At 47.5% G+C, this 21,615-nt stretch overlaps 1 protein-coding gene across 1 annotated transcript in view; it reads left to right on the top strand.

Moving 5' to 3' along the window:
• Window positions 1-21,615, top strand: part of SH3GL1 (SH3 domain containing GRB2 like 1, endophilin A2) — a 209,527-nt gene that overhangs the window by 157,869 nt on the left and 30,043 nt on the right. Inside the window, exon 6 of the mRNA XM_063914897.1 lies at window positions 4,718-4,876. Coding sequence (XP_063770967.1) covers window positions 4,718-4,876 — 159 coding nt within the window. The remainder of the gene's footprint in view (window positions 1-4,717; window positions 4,877-21,615) is intronic.

Below are 21,615 nucleotides of genomic sequence, written 5' to 3'. Positions count from 1 at the left end.
TACTAGAAAGGCCTCCCTGGATGTGGTCCATGCTCTTCGGATCTGCGTGGATCGTACCAGTTCCATCAGAAAATTGTATTCCCTCTTTGTCCTCTTTGGCTTCCACAAGAGGGGCTGGCTAGTTGACAGACTGGCCCGGTAGCTTTGCCTGACTATTTTACAGATATATATGCAGGTTGTCCTTCCTGTGCCAGGTACAGTCTCTGCTCATTCTACTCGCTTTGTGGGTCCTTTGTGGGCAGCACACTGTGGTGTGTTCACCGAACAATTGTGCACGGCAGCCACGTGGTCTCCTGACCATACCTTTCTCAGGGTCTATGCCTTTGATAGTTTCGCTTCCCAGGATGATTCATTTTGATGCCTTGTCCTCCTGTCTGCACAGGAGCGTCCACTCCAATGAACAACTACTTTATGACATCCCCATTAACCCCCTTATGGTTCCCTATGGAACCTGAACAAGAAAAGGAGAGTTATGGTAGACTCACCTTTGCTAACTCTTTCTTTGAGGTCCATAGATTCAACAGGGTGCCCACCCTAATGCACCTGGCTTCTATGGGTTTCTTATCTTTGGTCACTGGTTCCCTTATCTTATCTGTTAGTGTGTTCTCGTGTATACCGTATCTTCCTTCTCTTCTATCCTGCTCCTGCCTTCCCCCAGATGGACTTTGAGTAAGGTATTTTACGGTGAGAAAAAAAATCAGATTTTTTGTTTTCCCAGGAAAAATCACCGGGACTTGCTCTTGCACTGCGGCATTAGATTCAAGCTACGCAAATTTTTTACCTCTCTAAACCTTGTGCCCAATTGAATTTTCCCTTAGTTTTCGACTATAGTGAGTGGATTTTTAACAATAGAAATAAAAACATAGCAAGCTCAAAGTATTCCAAAAAATTTAAATTAGGAATAAAATCAACTTAATACAAAATACAGGTTGAACGCGATGGTCATTATGCCGCTTTTCAACCTCAATTACTATGTTAGAATAGACATACTGTATAAAGTAAAAAAAAAAAAAAAAGATACTCAATGCGACATAAATTATCAGCTAGTATTCAGTGCTTTTTTATATAGAAACATAGAATTTGCCTGCAGATAATCTTTTGGCCTGTCCGGTCTGCCCCTTTTTCTTTTATCCTTTTGGTGACTTCATCGTGATTTGTTCCTTTGTTTTTTGTAAGAATATGTGTTTGCCTATCCCAAGTATGTTTAAATTGTTCTACTGTAAGCCTCTACTGCCTCAAATGGGAGGCTATTGCACTTATCAACTACCCTTTCTGTGAAGTAACTTTTCCTCAAATTTCCTTTGAACCTACCTCCCTCCAGTTTCAGCACATATCTTCTTGTTTTACTACCTTGTTGAAACCCTTGATACATTTGAAAGCTTCTATCATGCCCCCCCCCCCCTCCCTTTCTTCATCGCACAGCAACGATACGCTTTGTACCCATGCGACGCTCCTGCGCATTGCGGTGCATGTGCAGTTCTGACTTGATCGCAGCGAAAAAACCTAGCGTGCGATTAGGTCTGAATGACCCCCCCCCCCCCCCCCCAGTACAGATATGACCAGATCTACTGATTTAGGGTCCTTATCTCTACGCACACCTGGACTGACTGTCTTTGTCGGCATGACACTTGAAACATCCATCGTAAAAGTGAAATGCTTTTCACAGGTGGTAATTCAAATGATTCTTAAAGCAAGGAAACCATCATCAACTCGCATCTATTACCAAGTGTGGCATGCTTATTTTCAATGGTGCTCTGTCAGAATCTATGACCCAAAGTTGCTGAAGTTCAGAGTTTAAAGAATCTTAGCGTTCCTTCAAGCTGGCATGGACCGAGACCTCCGCCTAACATCCCTGAAGGTACAAGTGTCAGCATTAACCATATGGTTCTAAAGGAAAATTTAAAATCGACACGATGTTTGCACATTTTTTCAGGAAATGCTTCATATTCAGCCTCCGTTTGTACCTGCAACAGCCCACTGGGACCTAGGACTGGTTCTCAGGGCTCTTCAAGTCGCCCCATTTGAGCACTTGCAAAGGGTGGACCTCAAATGGTTGACAGCTAAAGTTCTCTTTCTACTGGCAATTGCTTCAGCTAGAAGAGTATCAGATTTAGGGGCACTTTTGTGTCGCCCTCCATTTCTGGTATTTCATCCAGACAGAGTGTTTATCTTAACCAAGTCTGGATATCTTCCTAAGGTTGTCTCTAAATTCCATCTTACTGAAAAAATAGTAGTTTCGGTCTTCCAATTGCCAAATCTCTTTGTGGGAGATGCATCATTGGACGTAGTTCGTACACTAAGCAGTTACGTGGATCGTGCCAGTGCCACCAGAAGAACAGTCGGTCTTTGTCCTATATGGATTCCACAAGAGATGATGGCCTGCCAATAAGCAAACATTGGCTAGATGGCTTCAGATGAATATCTCAGAAGCCTATTCTCAAGCCGATCTCGCTATGCCGGATAATGTCTCTGCCCATTCTACCCGTTCAGTCATTCCTTCATGGGCAACTCACCATGGTGCCTCGGCTGAGCAACTCTTTAAGGCAGCAACATGGTCATCCATAAATACATTTGTCGGACATTATACCTCTGATACCTTTTGCCTTTCGGGTAGGTGGGGTGGTCTTCAGATTGCCGGCTGTTGGGATCCCAGCGCACAGTATACTGGCGCTGGAATCCCGACACCCGACATGCCGACACTTTTTCTCCCTCTTGGGGGTCCACGACCCCCCTGGAGAATAGATGGCATGGCGCGCGCAGCGAGCCTGCAAGGGGCTCATTTGCGCTCGCCCAGCTGTCGGTATGCCAGCGGTCGGGATGTATGCTGGCCGCCGGCATACCATACTACACCCGGTAGGTGAAGTATTCTCCTGTCAAATCGTGAGAGTTCCCTCCTTTATTTCTACCTTGGGATATCTCAAGGTGTATCCTGTGGATCTACTGTGGACCCTGAAGGGGAAAACAAGAGTTATGGTAGACTTACCATGGTTAACTCTGTTTCTCCAAGGTCCACAGGATCCACAGGGAGCCCACCCTGACGCACCTGATTTGAGAATCTGTGTACTTACGAATACCTTCCTTCTGTTATGGAATTGTGTGTGTTTCTTGCCTGATTAGGTCTTCCTTCTCGCTTTAATTCTGCTCCTGCCTAGTGTTTTGTGACAAAACTGAATTCCCTGGACCAGGAGGCGGTGTCATACGGAGGCTGAACCGAGGCATCCTGGGAGCTCAAAAGTTTAACCGTTTGGTGCCCGATCCTTTGGACCTCGGAGAAACAGAGTTAACCATGGTAAATCTACCATAACTCTTGTTTTCTATGGAATACTTAGAAGACAGGTAGTTGCTGTTTTCCCCTTCAATACACCATGGCAGTTCTTACTGTATTGCTTGGGTACTTTTCATTGTTAGGAGGGCCACATAAGCTGCATAATCAAATATTTAAGTAGTTATGTGGAGAACTTGTCTCCCAAATTAAGACTCCATAGAAGATACTCTACATAATGACAATGGCTAGAAAAGGTATTGTTAGACAATTCAGTCTGATGCCTCGCAATGTTCTTTCGCCAAGTCCTGAGCTCTTTTTTTTTTTCCATAGAAATTGCCATCTGTTCCTTATGGCTTTGTGCTGATTTGAATGTTGTTGCTTCGGTCCTCATCAACTTGCTAATTAAGTCTGTTTTAGTAATTTGGATCTTTGCCTTTCTAAATATGAACTATTCTTGTGCTGTAAATAGATTTCAACAGCAAAATATCCACACAATTCAGGTTAGTTTATTTTAAGTGTTCGTTCAGTTTCTACAGATTCATCACTAGAGGATTCTTCTCCTATCCATTAGGAGTACTTTTCAGAATGACATTCTATAAAGGGGTTGGGTACGAATTCCCTGCGTTCAGATCCCTACAGTCAGAATACAGACAGCGGGACTTAACCGTAGCGTGAATGTCTTTGTGTACATGTGGTAGGGAATATAGGGCCTTATTCAGGTTTGTTAGCAAACCAAAAAAGCAACTGGGCAAAAGCATGTTGCACTGAAGGTGAGTCAGATATCACGTGCAGAAAGATTTAGATATGGGTGGGTGGGTTATATTGTTTCTGTGCAGGTGAAATGCTGGTTGCTTAATTTTTACACTGCAACTTAGATTTCAGTTTAAACACACCTCACCCAAAATGCACATTTACCTGCACATGTTACATTTGCCCAGTTACTTGCTTTATTGGTTTTCTAACAAACCTGAATAACCCCCCATAGATTGTAAGCTCCACTGGGGCAGGGACGAATGTGAATGGCCAAATGTTCTGTGAAGTGCTGCAGAATATGTGTGCTGTATAAATAACTGATGATGATAATATAGTATTTTTTAAAATAAATCCTACAAACTGCAACACTAAGTACATTGTAAGAATAATACAATAAAGTTAGTAGTAGGTATCTTCGTTGACACTGTTGCAGATACAATGTTGAAATGTTCCAGCAACCATTACTCCATCTCCTTCAGAGACCAAGAACACAATATATACACACAGCTGTGAACTGGATCTTTCAGTAAAATTGTATTGCTCCTTTGAGGAATCTACTGTACAAATTTCTGGCTGCATCATTCAGCAAATCCAGTTGCAGCCCTGATTGGTTTGTTGGTCTATTGAGATTATCAGAAGTTTTGCTACCTCAACCTCCAAACCATTGTTCAACAATAACTCTTTGTTTGTTCTTTTCAGCACCACCTGAAGAAACTAGAGGGTCGCAGGCTGGATTATGACTATAAAAAAAAGCGCCAGGGAAAGATTCCAGATGAGGAAATAAGACAAGCCTTGGAAAAGTTCATTGAGTCTAAAGAAGTGGCAGAGACGAGTATGGTTAATCTTCTGGATACTGATGTAAGAGACTTTAGTACTCTAACTATAAATATTGTTTCAATAGTAGTGGCGGTCCACAATGGGCACAGGAGTGTTCTTCGAATAGGTTTGTTTTCACATTAAATAAATGGTTAAATGAAAAAACAAAACATCATTAATAAATATAAATAAATATATATGAGACACCTCAGGTGTCATCAACAGCAACACGGAGACAACAAACACAATGTAAAATCCTTGTCCTAACCAAGTAGCGCGGTGGTGCACATCAGAAATTAACTACTGCAAGTGAATATATCCTACACGTCTTGAACAGCAAAATATTAATGAGGATAACCAAAACCATTTGGTAAATCAAGTATCTCTGGAGAAAGTTCTCAATTGTCCCAATAGAGCAGGTGAGAATTGGTTTTACCCAGTTGTTGGAGATGGAGCCACTGGTGGTATGCAAGCAGAGTGCAGTCTGGACTACGCACCCTGCTGGGCTCAAATTGAGAACTTTTTCCAGAGATTCTACATTTACCAAATGCATTAATATTTTGCTGTTCAAGACATGTATGATATATTCACTTGCAGTAGTTAATTTCTGATGTGCACCACCGCGCTACTTGGTTAGCACAAGAATTTTACATTGTGTTTGTTGTCTCTGTGTTGATGTTAACACCTGAGGGGTGTCTTTTTTTTTTTTTTTTTTAAATATATATATATTAACGTTTTATCTGTTCATTTAACCATTTATTTAATGTGAAAATAAACACACATTCTAAGAACACTCCAGCACCCATTGTGGACTACCATATAATTCTTATTGCTACCCATTGTGGTCTAGGGGAGACCAGAGTACCGTCACATAGGCAGCAAAGGAAAGTTGCGCAGTGGGGCCCTACCACACATTTGTTTATAAATATTGTTTTGTTTAAGATAAACATTTCTATATTTCCATTTAGTTTTTCTAACAGGTCAATAAACCGGCAAATTTTAAGGCAGCATAGTTAATCATTTTAAATATATCTATCAAGCAGATTATATCACTCTAGTGCAGTTAGTATAGGTCTTTTACAGGTTGGTTGTTAATACATAGAAATATACATAGTATTTGACGGCATGTAAGTACCACTTGGCCCATATAGTCTGCCTTTAGATAGGCGATAGGTAGATAGAAGGTAGATGGATATAACCGATATGAGGGTGATCATTACCGGTAACCCCCCTTTAGGAAACAGAGTACCACACAGCGCCTGAATTGTTGAGTTTGGCATTAGAAAGATACAAGCATGTGTACTATTGTACAATTAAATATAGAGTGAGTTTTTACTAAAACTGGATTATATGCTACCCTCTAGTGCAGGGCTGGGGAATCTTTTTTTCTCTGACGTCCTAGTGGATGCTGGGGACTCCGTAAGGACCATGGGGAATAGACGGCTCCGCAGGAGACTGGGCACATCTAAAGAAAGCTTTAGGACTATCTGGTGTGCACTGGCTCCTCCCCCTATGACCCTCCTCCAAGCCTCAGTTAGATTTCTGTGCCCGGCTGAGCTGGATGCACACTAGGGGCTCTCCTGAGCTCCTAGAAAGAAAGTATAGTTTAGGTTTTTTATTTTACAGTGAGACCTGCTGGCAACAGGCTCACTGCAGCGAGGGACTAAGGGGAGAAGAAGCGAACCTACCTAAGTGGTGGTAGCTTGGGCTTCTTAGGCTACTGGACACCATTAGCTCGAGAGGGATCGAACACAGGACCCGACCTCGTCGTCCGTTCCCGGAGCCGCGCCGCCGTCCCCCTTACAGAGCCAGAAGCAAGAAGGTCCGGAAAATCGGCGGCTGAAGACTTCTGTCTTCTCCAAGGTAGCGCACAGCACTGCAGCTGTGCGCCATTGCTCCTCATGCACACCACACACTGCTGTCACTGATGGGTGCAGGGCGCTGGGGGGGGCACCCTGAGCAGCAATATTAACACCTTGGCTGGCAAACTAACACCATATATAACCCCAGAGGCTATATAGGTGTATATTAACCCCTGCCAGATATATTAAAATAGCGGGAGAAAGCCTGCCGAAAAAGGGGCGGGGCCATCTCCCTCAGCACACTGGCGCCATTTTCCCTCACAGTTTCGCTGGAGGAATCGCTCCCTGGCTCTCCCCTGCAGTCCTGCACTACAGAAAGGGTTAAAAAGAGAGGGGGGGCACAAAATTAGGCGCAGTATAGAATATATATGCAGCTACAAGGGAAAACACTCTCTATAGGTGATATCCCTGTGATATATAGCGCTCTGGTGTGTGCTGGCATACTCTCCCTCTGTCTCCCCAAAGGGCTTTGTGGGGTCCTGTCCTCTGTCAGAGCATTCCCTGTGTGTGTGCTGTGTGTCGGTACTGCTGTGTCGACATGTATGATGAGGATAATGATGTGGAGGCGGAGCAAATGCCTGTGAATGGGATGTCACCCCCTGCGGGGTCGACACCGGTGTGGATGGACTTATGGAAGGAATTACGTGACAGTGTCAACTCCCTACATAAAAGGTTTGACGACATAGGACAGCCGGCTACTCAGCTTGTGCCTGTCCAAGCGTCTCAAATGTCATCAGGGTCTCTAAAACGCCCGCTACCTCAGATGGCAGACACTGATGTTGACACGGATACCGACTCCAGTGTCGACGACGATGAGACTAGTGTACCTTCCAATAGGGCCACCCGTTACATGATTGAGGCAATGAAAAATGTATTACACATTTCTGATAATACCCCAGGTACCACAAAAAAGGGTATTATGTTTGGTGAGCGAAAACTACCAGTAGTTTCTCTAACGTCCTAAGTGGATGCTGGGACTCCGTAAGGACCATGGGGAATAGCGGCTCCGCAGGAGACAGGGCACAAAATAAAAGCTTGAGATATCAGGTGGTGTGCACTGGCTCCTCCCCCTATGACCCTCCTCCAAGCCAGTTAGATTTTTGTGCCCGGCCGAGAAGGGTGCAAACTAGGTAGCTCTCCAGAGCTGCTTAGAATAAAAGTTTAGTTAGGTTTTTTTATTTTCAGTGAGTCCTGCTGGCAACAGGCTCACTGCATCGTGGGACTAAGGGGAGAAGAAGCGAACTCACCTGAGTGCAGAGTGGATTGGGCTTCTTAGGCTACTGGACGTTAGCTCCAGAGGGACGATCACAGGTTCAGCCTGGATGGGTCACCGGAGCCGCGCCGCCGTCCCCCTTACAGAGCCAGAAGAGACGAAGGTCCGGTGAAAGCGGCGGCAGAAGACATCCTGTCTTCAAGACTAAGGTAGCGCACAGCACCGCAGCTGTGCGCCATTGCTCTCAGCACACTTCACACTCCGGTCACTGAGGGTGCAGGGCGCTGGGGGGGAGCGCCCTGAGACGCAATATAACACACATATACCTTAGCTGGCAAAAGGAATACATCACATATAGCTCCAGGGCTATATGGATGTATTTTTTCCCCTGCCATTTTACACAAAAAAGCGGGAGTTAAGGACGTCGTGAAGGGGCGGGGCCTATCTCCTCAGCACACTGGCGCCATTATTCCCTCACAGCTCCGCTGGAAGGACGGCTCCCTGATTCTCCCCTGCAGTACTGCATCTGATTCAGGGTAAAAAAGAGAAGGGGGGGCATTTTGGCAGCAAATAACTAGATTAACAGCAGCTATAAGGGATTAACACTTATATAAGGTTATCCCTGTATATATATTGCGCTGGGTGTGTGCTGGCAGACTCTCCCTCTGTCTCTCCAAAGGGCTAAGTAGGGTCCTGTCCTCTATCAGAGCATTCCCGGTGTGTGTGCTGTGTGTCGGTACGCGTGTGTCGACATGTATGAGGAGGAAAATGAGGTGGAGGCGGAGCAGTTGCCTGTGTTAGTGATGTCACCCCCTAGGGAGTCGACACCTGACTGGATGATTGTGTTTAAGCAATTAAGTGATAATGTCAGCAATTTACAAAAAACTGTTGACGACATGAGAAAGCCGGCAAATCAATTAGTGCCTGTTCAGGCGTCTCAGACACCCTCAGGGGCCCTAAAACGGCCGCTACCTCAGTGGGTCGACACGGATACAGATACAGATACTGAATCTAGTGTCGACGGTGACGAGACAAACGTAATGTCCAGTAGGGCCACACGTTACATGATCACGGCAATGAAAGAGGCATTGAACCTTTCTGACACTACAAATACCTCAAAGGCGGGTATTATGTGGGGTGTGAAAAAACTGCCAATAGTTTTTCCTGAGTCTGAGGAAATAAATGAGGTGTGTGATAAAGCGTGGGTTTCCCCCGATAAAAAACAGCTAATTTCTAATAAGTTATTAGCACTATACCCTTTCCCGCCAGAGGTTAGGGCACGGTGGGAAACACCCCCTAGGGTAGATAAGGCGCTCACACGTTTATCTAAACAAGTAGCGTTACCGTCCCCTGATACGGCCACCCTCAAAGAACCAGTTGATAGGAGGCTGGAAAATATCCTGAAAAGTATATACACACATACTGGTGTTATACTGCGACCAGCAATCGCATCAGCCTGGATGTACAGTGCTGGAGTCGCATGGGCGGATTCCCTGACTGAGAATATTGATACCCTGGATAGGGACAATATTCTGTTAACTATAGAACATTTAAAGGATGCATTGCTATATATGCGTGATGCGCAGAGGGATATTTGTACCCTGGCATCAAGAGTAAGCGCAATGTCCATCTCTGCCAGAAGAGCATTATGGACCAGACAGTGGTCAGGGGACGCAGATTCCAAACGGCACATGGAAGTATTGCCGTATAAGGGGGAGGAGTTATTTGGGGCTGGTCTAACAGACCTGGTGGCCACGGCAACGGCTGGAAAATCCACCTTTTTACCCCAGGTTACTTCACATCAACAGAAAAAGACAGTCTTTTCAAACTCAGTCCTTTCGTTCCCATAAGTACAAGCGAGCAAAAGGTCACTCTTTTCTGCCCAAGGGCAGAGGAAGAGGAAAAAGGCAGCACCATGCAGCCGCTTCCCAGGAGCAGAAGCCCTCCCCTGCTTCTGCCAAGTCTTCAGCATGACGCTGGGGCTTTACAAGCAGACTCAGACACGGTGGGGGCCCGTCTCAAGAATTTCAACGCGCAGTGGGCTCACTCGCAAGTGGATCCCTGGATTCTACAGGTAGTATCACAGGGGTACAAACTGGAATTCGAGGCGTTTCCTCCTCATCGGTTCCTGAAGTCTGCTTTACCAAAGTCTCCCTCCGACAGGGAGGCAGTTCTGGAAGCCATTCACAAGCTGTACTCCCAGCAGGTGATAATCAAGGTACCCCTCTTACAACAGGGGAAGGGGTATTATTCCACACTATTTGTGGTACCGAAGCCGGACGGCTCGGTGAGACCAATATTAAATCTAAAATCTTTGAACACTTACATAAAAAGGTTCAAATTCAAGATGGAGTCACTCAGAGCGGTGATAGCGAACCTGGAAGAGGGGGACTATATGGTGTCGCTGGACATCAAGGATGCTTATCTCCACGTCCCAATATATCCTTCTCACCAAGGGTACCTCAGGTTTGTAGTACAAAACTGTCATTATCAGTTTCAGACGCTGCCGTTTGGATTGTCCACGGCGCCTCGGGTCTTTACCAAGGTAATGGCCGAAATGATGATTCTTCTACGAAGAAAAGGCATCTTAATTATCCCTTACTTGGACGATCTCCTGATAAGGGCAAGAACCAAGGAACAGTTAGAAGTCGGAGTGGCACTATCTCAGGTAGTGCTAAGTCAGCACGGATGGATTCTAAATATTCCAAAATCGCAGCTGATTCCAACGACACGTCTACTGTTCTTAAGAATGATTCTGGACACAGTCCAGAAGAAGGTGTTTCTCCCGGAGGAGAAGGCCAGGGAGTTATCCGAGCTAGTCGGGAACCTCCTAAAACCAGGACAGGTCTCAGTGCATCAGTGCACAAGGGTCCTGGGAAAAATGGTGGCTTCTTACGAAGCGATTCCATTCGGAAGATTCCATGCAAGAACTTTTCAGTGGGATCTACTGGGAAAATGGTCCGGATCGCATCTTCAGATGCATCAACGGATAACCCTGTCGCCAAGGACAAGGGTGTCTCTCCTGTGGTGGCTTCAGAGGGCTCATCTACTAGAGGGCCGCAGATTTGGCATTCAGGATTGGATCCTGGTAACCACGGATGCCAGCCTGAGAGGCTGGGGAGCAGTCACACAGGGAAGGAATTTCCAGGGCTTGTGGTCAAGCATGGAAACATCTCTTCATATAAACATTCTAGAACTAAGGGCCATTTACAATGCCTTAATTCAAGCAAAACCTCTGCTTCAGGGTCAGGCGGTGTTGATCCAGTCGGACAACATCACGTCAGTCGCCCACATAAACAGACAGGGCGGCACGAGAAGCAGGAGGGCAATGGCAGAAACTGCAAGGATTCTTCGCTGGGCGGAAAATCATGTGATAGCACTGTCAGCAGTGTTCATTCCGGGAGTGGACAACTGGGAAGCAGACTTCCTCAGCAGACACGACCTTCACCCGGGAGAGTGGGGACTTCACCCAGAAGTCTTCCACCAAATTGTACACCGTTGGGAAAGACCAAAGGTGGACATGATGGCGTCACGTCTAAACAAAAAACTGGACAGATATTGCGCCAGGTCAAGGGACCCTCAGGCAATAGCAGTGGACGCTCTGGTAACGCCGTGGGTGTACCAGTCAGTGTATGTATTCCCTCCTCTGCCCCTCATACCGAAAGTATTGAGAATCATAAGAAGGAGAGGAGTAAGAACTATACTCGTGGTTCCGGATTGGCCAAGAAGGTCTTGGTACCCGGAACTTCAAGAGATGCTCACGGACGAACCGTGGCCTCTACCTCTAAGACAGGACCTGCTACTGCAGGGGCCTTGTCTGTTCCAAGACTTACCGCGGCTGCGTTTGACGGCATGGCGGTTGAACGCCGGATCCTGAAGGACAAGGGCATTCCAGAAGAAGTCATCCCTACTCTGGTAAAAGCCAGAAAGGAAGTAACCGCAAAACATTATCACCGCATTTGGCGTAAATATGTTGCGTGGTGTGAGGCCAAGAAGGCCCCTACACAGGAATTTCAACTGGGTCGTTTCTTGCATTTCCTGCAAACAGGACTGTCTATGGGCCTAAAATTAGGGTCCATTAAGGTTCAAATTTCGGCCCTGTCGATATTCTTCCAGAAAGAACTGGCTTCAGTACCTGAAGTTCAGACATTTGTGAAAGGGGTGCTGCACATACAGCCTCCTTTTGTGCCTCCAGTGGCACCTTGGGATCTCAATGTTGTGTTGAGATTTCTAAAATCACACTGGTTTGAACCATTGTCTACGGTAGATTTAAAATATCTCACGTGGAAGGTGTCGATGCTGTTGGCCTTGGCTTCAGCTAGGCGTGTGTCAGAATTGGCGGCTTTATCATGTAAAAGCCCTTACCTAAATTTTCATTCTGACAGGGCGGAATTGAGGACTCGTCCTCAATTTCTACCTAAGGTGGTTTCTGCATTCCACATGAACCAACCTATTGTGGTACCTGCGGCTACTAGGGACTTAGAGGACTCTAAGTTGCTGGACGTTGTCAGGGCCTTGAAAATATGTTTCCAGGACGGCTGGAGTCAAGAAAACTGACTCGCTGTTCATCCTGTATGCACCCAACAAGCTGGGTGCTCCTGCTTCAAAGCAGACGATTGCTCGTTGGATTTGTAGTACAATTCAGCTTGCACATTCCGTGGCAGGATTGCCACAGCCAAAATCAGTAAAAGCCCATTCCACAAGGAAAGTGGGCTCATCTTGGGCGGCTGCCCGAGGGGTCTCGGCTTTACAACTTTGCCGAGCAGCTACTTGGTCAGGGGCAAACACGTTTGCTAAATTCTACAAATTTGATACCCTGGCTGAGGAGGACCTGGAGTTCTCTCATTCGGTGCTGCAGAGTCATCCGCACTCTCCCGCCCGTTTGGGAGCTTTGGTATAATCCCCATGGTCCTTACGGAGTCCCAGCATCCACTTAGGACGTTAGAGAAAATAAGATTTTACTTACCGATAAATCTATTTCTCGTAGTCCGTAGTGGATGCTGGGCGCCCATCCCTAGTGCGGATTGTCTGCAATACTTGTATATAGTTATTGTTACAAAAAATTCGGGTTATTATTGTTGAGCCATCTTTTCAGAGGCTCCTTTAAATTTATCATACTGTTAACTGGGTTCAGATCACGAGTTGTACGGTGTGATTGGTGTGGCTGGTATGAGTCTTACCCGGGATTCAATATCCTTCCTTATTATGTACGCTCGTCCGGGCACAGTATCCTAACTGGCTTGGAGGAGGGTCATAGGGGGAGGAGCCAGTGCACACCACCTGATATCTCAAGCTTTTATTTTGTGCCCTGTCTCCTGCGGAGCCGCTATTCCCCATGGTCCTTACGGAGTCCCAGCATCCACTACGGACTACGAGAAATAGATTTATCGGTAAGTAAAATCTTATTTTTTCCTGCATCTGAGGAATTGATATGAGGTGTGTGAGGAAGCGTGGACTTCCCCCGATAAGAAATTGATAATTTCTAAGCAGCGTACCCTTTTCCGCCAGAGGATAGGTCACGTTGGGAAATACCCCCCAGGGTAGAAAAAGCGGTTACACGCTTATTAAAAAAGGTGGCACTACCGTCACGGATACGGCCGCCCTAAAGGAGCTGCTGATAGAAAGCAGAAAACTACCCTTAAAGCTATATACACACACACGGGCATTATATTGAGACTTGCTATTGCCTCGGCATGGATGTGCAGTGCGGCAGCTGCGTGGTCAGATTCCCTGTCGGATAATATTTATACTATAGATAGGGACAATATTTTGCTGAAAATAGAGCATATAAAAGACGCTGTCTTATACATGCGTGATGCACAGAGGGATATTTGCCGACTGGCATCACAAATAAGCGCTATGTAAAACCATTGCCGCCAGGCGGGGGTTATGGACTCGGCAATGGTCGGGCGATGCCGATTCAAAACGCCACACGGAAGTTTGCCCTATAGGAGGGTGGAACTGTTTGGGGATGGTCTTTCAGACCTCGTTTCCACAGCTACGGCTGGGAAATCAAAACTTTTGCCACAAGCTACCCCACAGCAAAAGAAAGCACTGTATTATCAGGTACAGTCCCTTCGGCCCCAGAAAAGTAGAGGACTAGAGGCTCATCTTTTCTGCCAAGAGTAAAAGGTAGAGGGAAAAAGCTGCAGCACACAGCTAGTTCCCAAGAGCAGAAGTCCTCCCCTGCGTCCGGTAAGTCCACAGCATGACGCTGGGGCTGCTCAGGCGGACCCGAGTACGGTGGGGGCCCGTCTCAGAAATTTCAGCGCACAGTGGGCTCTCTCACAGGTGGATCCCTGGGTTCTTCAATCAGTATCTCAGGGGTACAGGCTGGAATTCGAGACGTCTTCCCCCCCCCCCGCCGTTTCCTAAAATCTGCCGTACCGGCAACTCCCTCTGCCAGGGAGGCAGTGTTGGTGGCTGTCCAAAAACTGTATTCACAGCAAGTGATTATCAAGGTACCCCTCCTTCAACAGGAAAGGGGTTACTATTCCACAATGTTTGTGGTACCGAAACCGGACGGTTCGGTGAGACCCATCTTAAATTTAAAATCCTTGAACACGTATAACAAAAGATTCAAGTTCAAGATGGAATCGCTCAGGGCGATTATTGCGAACCTGGAAGAGGGGGATTACAGGGTCTCTCTGGACATCAAGGATGCTTACCTACATGTCCCCATTTACCCTCCTCACCAGGAGTACCTCAGGGTTGTGGTACAGGACTGTCACTATCAGTTCCAGACGCTGCCGGATTATCCACGGCACCGAGGGTCTTTACCAGGGTAATGACCGAAATGATCATACTCCTTCGCAAGAAGGGAGTTTTAATTATCCCGTACTTGGACGATCTCCTGATAAGGGCAAGGTCCAAGGAGCAGTTGGTAGTGGGGGTAGCACTTTCTCGGGAAGTGCTGCAACAGCACGGCTGGATTCTCAATATTCCAAAGTCACAGCTGGTCCCGACGACACGTCTTCTGTTCCTGGGAATGATTCTGGAAACAGACCAGAAAAAAGTGTTTCTTCCAGTGGAAAAAGCCGAGGAGTTGTCATCTCTAGTCAGAAACCTCCTAAGACCGGGACTGGTGTCGGTACATCAATGCACACGAGTCCTGGGAAAAATGGTAGCTTCGTACGAAGAAATTCCATTCGGAAAGTTCCACGCAAGGATTTTCCACTGGGACCTGTTGGACAAATGGTCCGGGTCCCATCTCCAGATACAGCAGCGGATAACCCGGTCGGCAAGAACCAGGGTGTCGCTGCGGTGGTGGCTGCAAAGGGCTCATCTACTAGAGGGCCGCAGATTCGGAATACAGGACTGGGTCCTAGTAAACACGGATGCCAGCCTTCGGGGCTGGGGTGCAGTCACACAGGGAGTAAAATTCCAAGGACTGTGGTCCAAACAGGAAATTTCACTTCATATAAAATTTCTGGAGCTAAGAGCCCTTTACAAGGCCGTAAGCCAAACAAGGCCCCTGCTTCAAAACCAGCCATACTGATCCAATCAGACAACATCACGGCGCTCGCCCATGTAAACAGGCAGGGCGGCACAAGAAGCAGAAGGGCAATGGCAGAAGCCACAAGGATTCCCCGTTGGGCGGAAAATCACGTGGTAGCACTGGCAGCAGTGTTCATTCCGGGAGTGGACAACTGGGAAGCAGACTTCCGCAGCAGACTCCACCCGGGAGAATAGGGACTTCATCCAGAAGTCTTCCAAATGCTGGTAAACCGTTGGGAAAGACCACAGGTGGACATGCTGGCGTCCCGCCTCAATAAAAAAGATATTGTGCCAGGTCAAGGGAACCTCAGGCGATCGCTGTGGACGCTCTAGTGACACCGCGGGTGTACCAGTTTGTTTATGTGTTCCCTCCTCTCCCTCTCATACCCAAGGTACTGAGGATAATAAGAAAAAGAGGAGTAAGAACTATACTCATTGTTCCGGATTGGCCAAGAAGGGCTTGGTACCCGGAACTTCAAGAAATGATCTCAGAGGACCCATGGCCTCTGCCACTCAGACAGGATCTGCTGCAGCAGGGGCCCTGTCTGTTCCAAGACATACCGCGGCTGCGTTGACGGCATGGCGGTTGAACACCGGATCCTGAGTGAAAAAGGCATTCCGGAGGAAGTCATTCCAACCCTGATCAAAGCCAGGAAGGATGGCAGCCTGAAGTTCAGACGTTGTAAGGGAGTGCTGCATATTCAGCCCTTTTTTGTGCCCCCAGTGGCACCTTGGGTTCTCAATGTGGTTTTGGAGTTCCTGGAATCACATTGGTTTGAGCCACTTAAAACCGTGGATTTGAAATATCTCACATGGAAAGTGGTCATGTGTTGGCTCTGGCTTCGGCCAGGCATGTGTCAGAATTGGCGGCTTTGTCATGAAAAAGCCCTTACCTGACTTTCCATATGGATAGGGCAGAGTTGAGGACTCGTCCTCACCTTCTCCCGAAGGTGGTATCAGGTTTTCACTTGAACCAACCTATTGTGGTGCCTGCGGCTACTAGGGACTTGGAGGATTCTAAGTTACTGGACGTAGTCAGGGCCCTGAAAATTTATATTTCCAGGACGGCTGGAGTCAGGAAAACTGACTCGCTATTTATCCTGGATGCACCCAACAAGCTGGGTGCTCCTGCTTCTAAGCAGACTATAGCGCGCTGGATTTGTAGCACTATTCAGCTTGCGCATTCTGCGGTGGGACTACCTCAGCCTAAATCTGTAAAAGCCCATTCCACAAGGAAGGTGGGCTCATCTTGGGCGGCTGCCCGAGGGGTCTCGGCTTTACAACTTGGCCGAGCTGCTACTTGGTCAGGGGCAAACACGTTTGCAAAATTCTACAAATTTGATACCCTGGCTGAGCAGGACCTTGAGTTCTCTCATTCGGTGCTGCAGAGTCATCCGCACTCTCCCGCCCGTTTGGGAGCTTTGGTATAATCCCCATGGTCCTTACGGAGTCCCCAGCATCCACTAGGACGTCAGAGAAAATAAGATTTTACTCACCGGTAAATCTATTTCTCGTAGTCCGTAGTGAATGCTGGGCGCCCATCCCAAGTGCGGATTGTCTGCAATACTTGTAAATAGTTATTGTTACAAAAATCGGGTTGTTATTGCGAACCATCTATTCAGAGGTTCCATTGTTATCATACTGTTAACCGGGGTTCCTATCACGAGTTATATGGTGTGATTGGTGTGGCTGGTATGAGTCTTACCCGGGATTCAAAATCCTTCCTTATTGTGTCAGCTCTTCCGGGCACAGTGTCCTAACTGAGGCTTGGAGGAGGGTCATAGGGGGAGGAGCCATTGCACACCAGATAGTCCTAAAGCTTTCTTTAGATGTGCCCAGTCTCCTGCGGAGCCGTCTATTCCCCATGGTCCTTACGGAGTCCCCAGCATCCACTACGGACTACGAGAAATAGATTTACCGGTGAGTAAAATCTTATTTTTCTACACCAAGGGCCATTTGGATATTTATAAAATCCTTCAGGGGTCTTACAAAAATTATCAACTTAAAAAATAGCCTGTCCCCTGTAGATGTGCCCCCCAATAGATAAACCACACACACCTAAAAAAAACAAAAAACCCACAATACTCACCAGCCCCACTCCTTCCCGACCATCTGGCCGCCCGCTCCGTCATGACATCTCTCCCATAGTGCACAGCCGGGCGCTGACTGAGCCGTAGCTCAGGAGTGACCTCCTGCCTCTGGCTGCCGCTAAGGGGAAGGAGTCGGGCACACGCTGGTAACACAATCTCAGCTGGCGCCCGGCACCTACCTCCTGGGTTAGGTAAGCCACTGGCCGGGTGAAGAGGCTGTGCAGGCCGGACGTTCCCCACCCCTAAGATTACACTACATTTCTGCTGCGGGGTACACTGGGCTCCACAAGGATTAACATCGGGGTGTAGAGTAGGATCTTGATCCGAGGCACCAAAAGGCTCAAAGCTTTGACTGTTCCAAGATGCACAGCGCCGCTTCCTCTATAACCCTCGCCTCTGTGCACAGGAGCTCAGTTTGTAAATTGGTGCCATGCAGTAAGCAGGCAATCAACAGGGGGGCTGCTCCTGCAGCCCTAGGAAAAGCTAATTTCAGAAGAAAGAATATCTGAAGACTTCAAGGGCTGCAGCAGTGTTAGATGTCAGTCAGACATCACCTGCTGCAGCTCCATCACTCCCCCAGCGGCGCTGTATACTCCCGCGCCCTGGTTGCCGGGTCATTACAGCGGGGCTCCGGTGTTCTTATCCACGTTAGTCACACACCCACCGCTGTCTCCTAGATCGCATGGCCGCATTCAAAGGGGAGGTAAGGGGTTTCTTTGGCCCGCTGTAATCGCGATCCAGCGTGGCTGTGCGTGTTGGCGTGGACACTGTAAGGGGCAGCCGAGCCACTAGCCTCCGGGGCACAGGTGGGGTTTTGTCTCAAAAAATCCCATTTTATTCCGGCCTGCAGGGGGATAAGGCCTGACCTGTAGCCCCTCCCCCAGCCCCAGGGCGCCATTTGGGTAAATGTTCCTGCCCCGGAGCTGCATGTATATCTCCCTCACTACCTGTCAGTCGCCATTACATGGAGCTGCGCTGTTCCTGGGACTGCAGGGGCAAATCCTCCTCTGTATAGCCCCCTGTTTGTCAACGCTGTGCATTTTGAAGGACACTTAAGTATTCTACCTGTCAGTGGACAGTGTTAGTTAAGAAAGAGTGCATACAGTCAGGGTTGTGTGGTACACACACCCTGTGATATACATCCAGTACTTACTGTGTTTGTTATATCTACTGTTTACTAGAGATGAGCGGGTTCGAATGTAACGCCAGAATTAACGCCAGTTCGGTTTTATCCGGATGTTTCTTATTGGCTATCCAAAACACGTGACGTCCGTGAGCCAGTAAGATGCCGTTTTGAGAACCGAGAAAATCCGAGTAAAACCGTGTAAAACCGAACCCGCTCATCTCTACTGTTTACATATATATCTATATAGCTATACTGAGAATCACTTTGTATTGCTAGTCCAGTGCAGTTTTATTGTTGGTATAACTTCTGCATTGTACATTTGTGATTATATGTGTGTGTGCATGTAACTGCAGCGTGGCTTCCATCTCGTGTATTTCACTCAGCTTGCTACTCCTATATTCTGTAACCTGAGGGGGCTAAGTGCGTCAGATTCGTTAACTGATATAGGTATTTCACAAGATATACTTATTGTGTATTTTTCTTTGTGATTTATAGTCGCCATATATCTCTTGAATTCCCGGTTTGTGCTGACGCACTACACTGGGAGTTCTTGCTAGGTATATCGCTGCTAATATTGTACTAGTTTGCCTGATATTGAGCTTATCATTGTCAGCTACAAGGGGCAACGGAACTGTGGCTTCTTCCATATTGCGTGGTGGTGATGCTGCAGACACTTTTGAGGAGAACATGGAGCGGAGAGTTCAGGTTCAGGGGGTTCCTTACCTCCCAGTGGGTATGTAGCACCGGGGGCCACTAATGACCCACCTTGGGCTACCTTCTCCACATTATTAAATATGCTGGTAACAAAACTTACGCCCCCTGTGGGGCCTCCTATGCCTGTGCAGCAGTTTATGGTCCCTGCAGTCAATCCGCCATGGGTGGATCAAATTTAATCATAGTTACTGCACTTGAACCGATGGCTGACTAAAAACAAGTCTCACTCTCGCCCACCTAAGACTAAGACGTCTTCTAAACGGTCCGCTACTTCCTCACAATCCACCGATGTTCTGGACACATCCTCTGAGGAGGATGGTACATATACTGACAACACAGACACTGACTCTGATGCTTCTGGTGGGGAAGGGAAGTCACTGGTGGATGTCCCTGATTTGATTGAAGCTATCGGGCTCATTCTTCAAGTCTCTGATGAACCTGAGCTTGCGGTTGTCTCTAAAAATCCGGACAGATTTAAACGTAAGAAGGTGGTTAAACAAGTTTTTACCTCATTCTCAACACCAAGCTGACATACGTCAGGAATCCTTGGAAAATCTGGGAACAAAATTCACACCGCATAACAGACTGTTGGCTCGCTATCCTCTCTGCGGAGCTATGTAAAAATTGGGGAAACTCCTCCGCCTGTAGATTCTCATGTTGCACGCATGGTAGTTTCCTCAGCTCTGCCAGTGACTACCGTCACCTCTCTAAAGGAACCGACGGATAGACGTGTGGAGGGTTGTTTGAAAGCGATTTAAACCTTAACGGGGGCTGTGCATAGACCAACCATTGCAGTGACATGGGCTGCTGAAGCTGTTGAAGCATGGGCTCAGGAGCTGGAGGCGAAGCTACCTACCAACGCTTCTGATCATGCCAGACAATGTCTCATATATTGCCACGGCTTCTCTTTACCTTAAGGAGGCAGCTTCCGATGCCACGGTGCTGGCAGCCAAGGCTGTCACTACGTCCATCTTGGCTCGACGTATCCTTTGGTTGAGATCCTGGTCGGTGGATATAGATTCTAAGAAAACCCTGGAGGTGCTTCCTTTTAAGGGAGACATTCTTTTTGGAGAAGACCTCCATAAGATTGTGACTGACCTGACTTCTGCTAAAACAGCTTGCCTAACAAGTACGGCTCCTTCCGCACAGAAGGCTAAAAGTACTTTCTCTCGGCCCTTTCATCCCCCAGGTAAAGCAAAAGGTCAGGCGTACCTGAAACAAGCTCATACTTCCAAACCTGCCAAGCCCAGACCAAAGCGGGTCTGGGCTGCCAGTCAGCCTGCTTCCAAAACTGACAAGCCTACCGCATGACTGGGCGGACCTTCCCCTGGGGGATCCCTGGGTGGGGGGCCGGCTTATAGGTTTTGCCCAGGAATGGTTGAAGACCACTTCCTATGCCTGGGGAATGGAAGTCGTCACTCGAGGTTATGCCTTATCCTTCAAAAAAACGTCCCCCTCATCGATTTTGCCTGACAGATATCCCTTTGGACCCGGTGAAGGCAAACACTCTTCATTTGGTGGTACAATCCCTCTTGACCACAGGAGTGGTAGTACATTTGCCTCTGGCTCAGAGAGGCAAGGGGTACTATTCACCGCTGTTTCTAGTCCCGAAACCGAACGGGTCCTTGCGGCCCATTCTCAATCTGAAGTCCTTGAACAAGTATGTGCAGGTCTCCAAGTTTCGTATGGAAACTCTGCGCTCTATTGTTCTGGCCTTGGAGCCTGGGGACTATATGGTCTCCCTGGACATACAGGATGCCGACCTGCATATTCCTATTGCAGTGTCTCATCAGCAGTACCTCAGGTTTGCGGTGGGCAATCTTCATTACCAATTTGGGGCGTTACCCTTTGGTTTGATAACTGTTTCCCGAGTTTTCACCAACGTAATGGCGGTCATGACGGCTACACTCCGCCGTCAAGGGGTCAGGATCCTACCGTACTTGGACGATTTGTTGATCCTTGCAAATTCCCCAGAACTTCTCCTTTGTCATCTAGATCTGACGGTCCAGTTCATGAAAGCCCACGGGTGGCTAATCAACTGGAAGAAGTCCTCCCTGGTTCCTGCTCGGACCATGGTACACCTGGGAGCGTTATTGGACACTCAAAACCAACGGTTGTTCTTGTCTCAGGAGAAAGTCCTGATGCTTCCTATCTCGTCCACATGTGTCTAGGTCTCATGGTGTCGGCTTTCGACATGGTGGAGTATGCTCAATTCCATTCTCGCCCTCTGCAGAAGTTAATTCTGACCAAGTGGGACTGTCTGCCTCACCGGATCAGCT

The sequence above is a fragment of the Pseudophryne corroboree genome, chromosome 1 (genome assembly GCF_028390025.1).
Source record: "Pseudophryne corroboree isolate aPseCor3 chromosome 1, aPseCor3.hap2, whole genome shotgun sequence".
In the NCBI taxonomy this organism is placed as follows: domain Eukaryota; kingdom Metazoa; phylum Chordata; class Amphibia; order Anura; family Myobatrachidae; genus Pseudophryne; species Pseudophryne corroboree.
The sequence above is the reverse complement of the archived record's forward strand: the minus strand, read 5'-3'. Positions and strand labels throughout refer to the sequence as shown.